At 46.5% G+C, this 10,746-nt stretch overlaps 1 protein-coding gene across 2 annotated transcripts in view; it reads right to left on the minus strand.

Annotated features, from left to right (window-relative positions):
- The window catches only part of CCDC117 (coiled-coil domain containing 117), a 29,586-nt gene extending 21,478 nt beyond the window's left edge, over nt 1-8,108 (minus strand). For both annotated transcript variants that reach the window (XM_075324359.1, XM_075324350.1), the window contains exons 1-2: nt 7,889-8,108; nt 4,992-5,326 (exon numbers count right to left, since the gene is read on the minus strand). In XM_075324359.1, coding sequence (XP_075180474.1) covers nt 4,992-5,314 — 323 coding nt within the window. In that variant the 5' untranslated portion in view covers nt 5,315-5,326; nt 7,889-8,108. The remainder of the gene's footprint in view (nt 1-4,991; nt 5,327-7,888) is intronic.
- Nucleotides 8,109-10,746: the final 2,638 nt, after the last annotated feature.

Genomic DNA, 10,746 nt, shown 5'->3' on the forward strand with positions numbered 1-10,746 from the left:
GCATGTGGTTCCTCTTATTTTGATACACACGTCAAGATAAGCGCACAGCTGGAGGCTGCAGCCGTATGCTTTATCTGTGTTGGATACAGGGGGAACTCTACACCAATTTTTTTTTTTCCTCATTTAGTTTTACACCACAATAGGGACCCGCAGACAGGGTCTGTGATTGGTTGCAGTCAGACGCTGTCAAACAGGCTGGAGGGTGTTGATTTTTGGGTTGTTTTTTTTTTTTTTTTTTACCAGAGTTGCTGGATTTAGATCGTTAGCTGGAGTTCCCTGAACTATGGGCCCACCACCTGGATACTTTTGAAACTGCATGGATCCGGACCTTTACCGTCTGGGTCCGCCCATCACTAGTGAAGAGTCTTGACAAACGTAGTTGTAATGGTTTTTATCTTCCTGTGGATGGCGTCCTGCTATACAGGAAAGGTCTTCATATCAAAAAGCCCGAGGACAGGTTTAAAGTCCATTTAGGCTGGAGACATGATGTACATCTCAAGAACAAGGGCTTATTTTCCAAATGCCACAGGTGTTCTGTACAGATGTAGATTACAAGAGGCCACAGGCAAGAGGTTCAATTCAAGAACACTACAGGGGTTATGTAAACTTGTACCTTTTAAGAGCCGAGAGGCACAATGTCCATTTCACATGTAGATGCTCTCTTTACTCCAGAAAAAGAACCAAGGAACATATCACAGTACATACAATTTCATAGTTTCATAGTTTTTAAGGTTGAAGGGAGACTCTAAGTCCATCTAGTTCAACCCGTAGCCTAACATGTTGATCCAGAGGAAGGCAAAAAAACCCCAATGTGTCAAATAAGCTCCAATGGGGAAAAAAATTACTTCCCGACTCCACATACGGCAATCAGACTAGTTCCCTGGATCAACACCCTGTCATAAAATCCAATATACATAACTGGTAATATTATATTTTTCAATTAATGCGATCAGGCTCTGCTTAAATTTTACTTGTGAATCCCTCAATACAACATCATACGGCAGAGAGCTCCATAGTCTCACTACTCGTACAGTAAAGAATCCTCGTCTGTGATTATGATTAAACATTCTTTCCTCAAGACGTAGCGGATGCCCCCGTGTTCCAGTCGCAGGCCTAGGTGTAAAGAGATCTTTGGAAAGGTCTCTGTACTGTCCCCTCATATATTTATACATTGTGATTAGATCCCCCCTAAGCCTTTGTTTTTCCTAACTAACTAACCCCAAGTTTAATAACCTGTCTTGGTATTGCAGCCCACCCATTCCTCTAATAATCTTGGTCGCTCTTCTATCTACCTGTAAGATTATGCTATTTATAACCTTCTATACTTTTGCTAACAAGAAATGCATCCATTCCTCTCTTAAATTCATTCAGTGAGTTGGCCATCACCACTTCCTCAGGAAGAGAGTTCCAGAGCCTCACTGCTCTTACCGTGAAGAACCCTCTTCTATGCTGATGTAGGAATTTTCTTTCCTCCAATCGAAAAGAATGCCCCCTTGTTCTTGTCATAGTCCTTGGTACAAACAGATCATGGGAGAGATCTCTATATGGCCCTCTGATATATTTGTACATATTTATTAGGTCTCCCCTAAGTCTTCTCTTTTCTAGAGTAAATAGACCTAATTTTGATAACCTTTCCGTGTATTGTAATGCACCCATTCCATTTATTATTTTAGTAGCCCGCCTCTGAACCCTTTCAAGTTCAGTAATGTCTTTCTTCAGCACCGGCGCCCAAAATTGCACACAATACTCCAAGTGTGGTCTGACTAGTGATTTGTACAGAGGGAGAATGATGTTTTCATCTCGTGCCCCCAGACCTCTTCTAATGCATCCCATCACCCTATTTGCTTTGGTGGCTGCTGCCTGACACTGGGCACTCCAATTTAGATTCTTATTCACTAAGATGCCTAAGTCTTTTTCCATGTCTGATTTCCCCAGCAGTTTCCCATTTAGTAAGTAATCGTAGCATCTGTTTCTCCTTCCCATGTGCATAACCTTACACTTATCTGTGTTAAACCTCATTTGCCATTTTTCAGCCCAATTCTCCAATTTACTCAAGTCCATCTGTAGTTGCAAACTGTCCTCCTTTGTGTTAACTAACTTACATAGTTTTGTATCATCTGCAAATACTGATATTTTACTCTGTAAACCATCCACCAGATCATTAATAAATATATTAAATAGTAGGGGGCCCAATACAGACCCCTGTGGCACCCCACTAGTAACCCTGGCCCAATCTGAGTATGCACCATTAATAACCACTCTTTGTTTTCTACCACTAAGCCAGCTACCTACCCATCTACACACATTTTCCCCGAGCCCAAGCTTTCTCATTTTACTTAGCAGTCTTTTATGTGGGACAGTGTCAAATGCTTTACCGAAGTCGAGATAAATGACATCCAATGATTCTCCTCGGTCCATGTGAGAGCTTACATCCTCATAGAAGCTGATCAGGTTAGTTTGACAGGAGCGATCCTTCATAAATCCATGTTGATATGGAGTTAAACAGTTATTAACATTGAGACATTCCATAATAGTATCCCTTAAAAACCCTTCAAACATTTTTTTACCCACAACAGATGTTAAGCTTACCGGCCTATAGTTTCCAGGTTCCCTTTTGCACCCTTTTTTGAATATTGGTACCACATTTGCTAGCCGCCAATCCAGTGGAACAGACCCAGTTTCTATAGAGTCTTTAAATAAAAGGAATAGAGGCCTGTCTATCACATTACTTAACTCCCTTAATACCCGAGGGTGAATGCCATCAGGGCCTGGTGATTTGTCAATTTTAATGTTACTAAGTCGGTTCTGCACTTCTTCCTGGGTTAGGCAGGTCATACTTAATGGGGCATTTACATGATCACTCTGCATTTCCCCTGGCATATGCTTTTCCTGTGTGAACACAGTTGAGAAAAAAGTATTTAAAACATTTGCTTTTCCCACATCACTTTCTATGATTTTACCCTCATTATTCTTTAAAGGGCCAACACCATCAATTTTAATCTTTTTTCTGTTTATATTCCTGCATCAAAAGGGTCACAACCCCCTCAAAGGGCATGATTCTCTTTAATGTAGGCTTTTAGAGCTGTGCTATTCTACACAGCTCATGGATCCAATTGTGAGTTCAGTGATACACGACGACGCATACGCACCATGTTGGCTTGCAACAACATATATAAAGTTCTCAGCACAGGAACAATTTTTTTTTAAAGAAGTTGTCCAGTTACCAAAACTGTTTTTTTTTTTTTTTATAAATCTTGCTATTATGTGCCTCTAAACACATCTATCACGTTATTTTACCAATATTATCTTTTATCATGGTCTAGCATAACATCTTCATTTCTGGCTCCAGCTCCGATGGAGTTAATCTCTCTCTTAACTTCCTGTGTTCAGTTACTACAACTTCCATAATCCTTTGCAGTAACTAGCAATCTATCTCCCAACCCATTCTGACTGTTCCCTCCCCTCAGATCTCCACCACAACAGTTCCCTCCCCTCCTTCCTGTGTGCACTGCCTAATCATGGTAATAGAGCTTTTATCCTTTGGTCTTTCTGTGCTGCATGTCACTATCTGTCTCCACTATGGGACTTGTAGTGCAGGTGACCGGATGATACATGTCACTAACTGCCCCTCTCTGTGATTTCTGCTGCATAGTACCAACTGTATACACTTTCACCTGCACTACAAGTCCCATAGTGGAGACAGTGACATGCTCTGCTCTGACACATAGTGTGCTGCATGTCACTGTCTCCACTGTGGGACTTGTTGTGCAGGTGAGAGTGTATACAGTTGGTAGTATGCAGCAGAAATCACAGAGTGGAGACAGTGACATGTATCATCCGGTCACCTGCACTACAAGTCCCATAGTGGAGACAATTAGTGACATGCAGCAAACTATGTGTCAGAGCAGAGCATGTCACTGTCTCCACTCTGGAACTTGTAGTGCAGGTGACAGAGTGGAGCAGATAGGTCCCATGCAGCTGTGCTGCTGGTGGGAGTATATGATCACACTGCCGACACCGCCCGTTCTCCTGACAGCTGAGCAGAGCGGGCGGGTGGACAGTGTGATCAGATACTTGCGTGACAGGGGGGATTTCAGTGGAGGAAACCCCCCTGTACTCCAGACTGGAGCCCGTACCTGCCACAGCTGAATGCTGGTAAGCGCGTGCTCTGCTTTCACCACTCCACAGTAAAGTTCTCCGGCTCCTCCCCTCGATGCTGTGCTGTGACGTGCGGTAGTCACCGCCCACAGCCCTGTCAGTCACTGTGAGTGGCGCCGGCATCCTGTGACGTACCCGTCTTGTTTGAGAGCCCGGAAATGCCGGGACGTCAGAGGATGCCGGCGGCCACAGCTCCAGGGGGTCATGTGACAGGCACTGAGCGTGCAGGATAGCGCCGCTCAGTGCCAGAAATGGAAATAGAGGCTATTGAAGAAGATGCAGACAATAAGTGAAAATCATTGGGGGAAAAAAAAAATGGGTGGACCACCCCTTTAAAACACATTTAATTGTGAAACTTCATTATGCCAAGATCTATTAATTAAAATTTACTCCGAGACAACCCCTTTAAAGTCTCATCTCAACTAAATCCTCATCTAGGCGGGTCCCTTCCAAAATCACACAGATTAGCATGAGGACATATGGAGATCAAGAAGTTTGGTCCCCTGCCCAAGACCTGGCAGACTCCGCCAGACAATGCAAAGGGAACACAAAAAAAAACAACAACTAATTGTTTTCATTTACAATACAATTGACAAGCCACATATTGAAGCAGCCTTGGCTAAGTTTACCACCAACTTATGGGCCGCAGGATTCATACCTGTGCAAATAAGTTACCTTGGCTCTTAGCAGCATCATCATAATCTTGTAGCCCCCGGACCGTATCCATTCTGTTTGGCCTCAGGAACGTCAACCTCCCACCCCGGCATTTTTGCATTGAAACACAGTCAACAAAATGATAAAAATCCCAGCTTAATACAAGTCCCACCACTTACCTGGTGCATGTTATTTGAGGCAGCGTTTGGGTCCCTGCTGGATTCGGGATTGGTGCTTCAACTCCCAGAAATAAGCCAACATTTTCTCCAACATACCTGGGATTTACATTAAATTGATGGTGCATATAGTGGGATCCGTTACTATTCAGTCCACTAGCCATGAGTGGGCTATTTATTTGGCCGAGTTCATTGACCGATGAGCTAAGAGTTGAAATGTCAACTATTCCAGGAGTGCTGGTCCTCTGGAGAAAAGGGTGAGACGTCTGGCGATATTCCATCCCGTACAATGGCACTGCACCAAATGCCCTGTCAGTGACTGCCATTCCAGCTGTCACCTACAAGAATAGATATTTAAAGAAAAAAATATCAGAAAAAATGATCTCATGCACATTTACATAAGCTGAACACATTCACAGGGACTCCTCAGTAGATCTTAAAATACAGCAAGACCCATTACACAAAAAAATAATACGGAAGTCATTGTAAAGAGTGGTCCTCTGGCAAGTCAGGAGATCACAGTAGTGGAGGGACTCATTCTAGCCCGCTAACATTTCTTAAAGGGAACCTGTCACCAGATTTGGCAACTGTAAGCTGCGGCCACCACCACTGAGCTCTTATGTACAGCATTCCAAAATACTGTATATAAGAGCCCATGCCGCTGTTAAATGTAAAAAAATACTTTTATAATAATCACTTGGAGGGCGGGGGGCGGTTCGATGGGTGTCGCTACTCTCCGGGTCCAGCGCCTCCTCTCTGCTGTGATCTCCATCCTTCTACCCAGCCCGGTATGGATGACGCGTCTACGTCATCCACACTGGCCGACACTGGGGTCCTGTGCAGGCGCACTCTGATCTGTCCTGCTGAGGGTTGATCAAAGTATTGTAATGCACATGCTGAAGCATGCACACTACAATACTTTGCTCTGCCCTGAGTAGGGCGGATCAAAGAGCGCCTGCGCAGGACCCCAGTGTCGGCCAGTGTGGATGACGTAGGACGCGTCATGCACATGGGCCTCAGAAGGAGGACAGCGATCACGATAGATAGGAGGCACCGGTCTGGAAACAGGAAGCGCCCATCGGACCCCCCTTAGGTGAGTATTATAAAGGTGTTTATGTTCTACACAGTGGCTTGGGCTCACATATACAGTATCCTGGTGGTCGCAGCTTATAGTCACGAAATCTGGTGATCGGTTCCTTTAAAGAAGTCTTCTGTTTTTTTTTGTTTTGTTTTTAAAACCCCTGTACTCCAGCTGTTATTTGCTTTAAAATGAAAAATTGCTTTACTCACCCTCCCCATGTCCAGTGCACTGTCTCCACCAATGCACGTATGTGTGTAGATATCAAGAGGCATTTTGGCCTTGAACAGTCTTTACACACACACTATAAATACCCAACATGTAGCGATTTACACGTTTCAAAGTCAAAATGCCTCTTGATCATAAGAGCATCATCTTGATCCTAAGGTATTCTGGCCTTGACCTGCATAGACCACCACTTGTTGGGTCTTTACCCCATTTGATTCTGTTTAATCTGAAGAAATAAAACGCTTTCCTTGGCGTGAGCGTCCTGAGCCTGATCTCCGGTGATGTAGACGGAGCGCCAGCATTTCCAGGCACACGGCTGTCACCACCAGAGTAATTCTCGTCTCATCTCTGCTTTTAAAGTTGGTCACATCGTTCTACAAATATGGGACTTATTTTGGTCTCCTATTCATCAAGTGGGTGTTCCTCACGTGTTAATTATGCAGAGCAGCCTAAAGGCCCTGCCACACACAGATAAATCTGCGGCAGATCTGTGGTTGCAGTGAAATTGTGGACAATCAGTGCCAGGTTTGTGGCTGTGTACAAATGGAACAATATGTCCATGATTTCACTGCAACCACAGATCTGCCAAAGATTTCTCTGTGTGTGACGGGGCCTTAAGGCTATGTGCCCACGGGAGATTAAACCTGCAGATTTATCTGCGGAAAATCCGCAGATTTTCCAGATAAAGGTGCAGGTTTCAGCATGTACAGACACTCCCCATGATAGCCTATGGGACATGGGGAGTGTCTGTGGTCATGCTGCAGTATGTGCGGCTGCGGAATATGCTGTGGATGTCCCGCAGCTGCACATAACTGCATGTCAATTATTCCTGCGGAAATCCTGGCTCTCCACTATGGAGATAGAGGCCGGGACTTCCGCATGAATGTCCAAAGGTTTACCGCAGCTATTTTGCTGGAATCCTGCAGCAATGGATAGCTGCGGATAGCGGGGATCAGCTGCGGGAAACCTGCCGACATACCTACGGATATATCCGCAGGTACAAACTCCAATGGGCACATAGCCTAAAGACCAGAGAGGCCTAAGCCACACCCCCTTGACCAAATAAAAAGGGCCAAATCTATGAAGCTGTATAGTGGAGAAAAAAAAAAAAAAAAAGGAAATCGAAAAGGAAAAATTCAAGGGACCAATTGGTATAAAATAAAAGCAGACGCTGGCCGCTTCTGAGCCACGCATTGCACACCACATAGTGACACTTTGCGGTATGTACTGACAAGCTACCACTGATGGGGCCCAGCTACGAGACAACTTGTACTTTTATTTTGGTTTTTTTACCTCAAGGCAAATATGCTGTGCATAGCCGGCAGGACCCCGAAACCCCCCAGAGATAGAGACGGGGAGGCCCTATAATTCCCCCGGGAGCCAGCAGGACCCCATAACCCTGGAACCTGCCATGTCTTGGGGTCCCCTGGGTCCTTGGAGGGTCTCGGCAGTGTAAGGTCAGGCTGAGATCACATCTGAAGGCGCCCGGCTATCACCACAGACATCCGCAAGGCCAGTGCTGGGACCTGTAGTACTACGGACAGCGCCACAGTAACGAGCCGTCCCAGCGCAGGCAGCCCCGGCCGTCACTCACCCGTCTCCTACTCCTCTCGGTGCAGGGCGCTCGTCCTCTCGCGTGACTTGCCAATGACCCTGCGACCCGTGCTGTCCTCAGTTGCTCCAGTCCTCACACAGACACAGCGCCGGCCGCACAGCTGCAGTTATCCATTACTGGGTGGGCGGAGCTCCTACTTTTCTAGAACGCTCTGTAAGTTTCTACCTTCCTTCCATAGAGGCGGCTCTGAGTCTGGAGGTGAGAGAAAGGAAAAGGCGGGGTCTACGGGGTGACCGGAAAAGAAAAAGTGTCGCTTCCTCTTGCGACGCCATCTTTTTGGTTGCTTTTCTTGACAAGTCTGTATACATTTGGTTGTGGCTAAATTACAGCGGCTAAAAGACCTGTGGGCGTGACGGGCTTGGTTAGTGGGCGTGGCCTTCTTGGTTGGTGGGCGTGGTGATTTCCTCCCATCCACTGTAATCATGCAATTATGCGAAGCCACTCCTCCCCTGCACCCAGGGTCGGATTGGGCTGTCTGGGGCCCACCAGGGGAATTGACTCCAGGGGCCCTCCGTACAGCTAAATATAAATACCCATTAGCATTCTCCCAGTTATTGTTGCTTTGACTGTATACACAGGCGGCTCCTGCACATCTATATTGTGCACCATAACTGGGATGTACAATTACAGTAGTTTGCAGTAATGGGGTCTTTGGTGAAAACAAGTTATCGCTGATCCACAGGTTCGGGAAGGTGATAGATAACTTATTGATCGGTGGAACCAGACCAGTGGAAACCGCACCGATCAGAAGATTGCGGAACGTTTTGCAGCAGCAGGTGGGGTGTGTGGCCACAGCTCCATTCATCCTCTGTGGGGTGGGATGTGTGACTGCAGCTCCATTCATCCTCTGTGGGGTGGGGTGTGTGGCCACAGCTCCATTCATCCTCTGTGGGGTGGGATGTGTGACTGCAGCTCCATTCATCCTCTGTGGGGTGGGATGTGTGACTGCAGCTCCATTCATCCTCTGTGGGGTGGGGTGTGTGGCCACAGCTCCATTCATCCTCTGTGGGGTGGGGTTTGTGACCGCAGCTCCATTCATCCTCTGTGGGGTGGGGTGTGTGACCGCAGCTCCATTCATCCTATGTGGGGTGGGATGTGTGACTGCAGCTCCATTCATCCTCTGAGGGGTGAACATGTGACCGCAGCTCCATTCATCCTCTGTGGGGTGGGATGTGTGACCGCAGCTCCATTCATCCTATGTGGGGCGGTCAGATAAAAACAAGCCCAGCGCTCGCAGCCACTGAGGGAATGAATGGATCAGGGGTCGAGTCGGACACGAGCTCCAGTGTAATGGGGGTAAAAGTTGCACAATCAGTGCAGGTCCCAGCAATCAGACCCCACTGATGAATAAGTGATCAGTTATCCTTAGGCCACGTTCACACATTCAGTATTTGGTCAGTATCTTCCATCAGTATTTGTAGCCAAAAGCAGGAGTGGTGCCCGTGTTTCTATTACACTTTTCCTCTGATTTTACCGCTCCTGGTTTTGGCTTCAAATGCGGAGGTAAAAAAACTCACTGAATACTCACGTGTGTGCACGTGGCCTTAGTAAGGCTAAGTTCACATTTCCGTTGTTATGCATCAGTCACATGCGACGCGCTGTACAACGGATAACAAAGAACAGAATTTTCTTTTTCGGACTCCGTTGTGTGCGGGGGGCAGAGCGCGAGGGGGCGGAGTTCAGGGTGGGTGGAGCCGAGCGAGGCCGTGGCACTGAGGACGCCAGTGCCACAGGGACTGCAGGGCTGGGGACAGGTGAGTGTGTGTGTGTACATGCTGAGTGCGGGAGGGGGCGGAGCCGAGTGGGGAAGTGTCAGGCTCCCTGCACAGCCAGGGTAAATATCGGGTATAAGCAAAGCACTTTTTGCTTGGTTACCCGATATTTATCTTGGTTACCAGCTTACACCGCTTAGCGCTGGCTCCCTGCACACGTAACCACTGTAAATATCGGGTAACTAACCAAAGCGCATTGCTTGGTTACCCGATGTGTATCCTGGTTACGGGGGCAGGGAGCCAGAGAGAGCATGCGCAGCAAAATCCTACGGATTGCACTGCTCAAAAAAACGTTACAGGCTGCGTTGCTCCCACCCGGCGGTCAGTTATAAAATGACTGACCGCGACGCAGCTGATGCAACGCAGCATCATCAGTCGCAATCCGTCACTAATAGAAGTCTATGGGGAAAAACAGGATTCCTGCAAAATATTTTGCAGGATACCGTAATTCCTCAAGGCAACTGATTGTGACTGATGCAAAACAACGGAAATGTGAACTTAGCCTAAAGGTGATTACCGGTTTTCACTGGAGGACCTCTGTAAGTGCATATTTACTGCACTGTAATAGTCACAGGACAGGGAGGGGTAAATGTTTAAGTATTTAATTTCTATTGGAAATAATCTCCCCCTTATAGAGAGAAAATGTGACCTCCATACACAACACAATCCACTATACTAAAACCAATAATACCACATACAAGGGAGAAATACCGCCACACCGTGACCAGACTACATATTACCACCAGTGACCAAATACAGCCACATACAAGGGAGAAATACCTCCATACTGTGACCAGACCGCAAAGTGACCGAATAATACCACATACAAAAGAGAAATACCGAGACACTATGACCAGATAACATACTACCAACACATAGTGATCAAAATCAACCACATACCAGAGTGTAATACCACCACACCATAATTAGACCACATAGTAACCGAATATTACCACATACAAGGGAGAAATACCGCAACACTATAACCACACCACACAATGACCGAATATAACTACATACAAGAGAGTAATACCGCCACACCATAATCAGACCACATAGTGACCG

Source organism: Anomaloglossus baeobatrachus, chromosome 1 (assembly GCF_048569485.1).
Source record: "Anomaloglossus baeobatrachus isolate aAnoBae1 chromosome 1, aAnoBae1.hap1, whole genome shotgun sequence".
NCBI lineage: Eukaryota > Metazoa > Chordata > Amphibia > Anura > Aromobatidae > Anomaloglossus > Anomaloglossus baeobatrachus.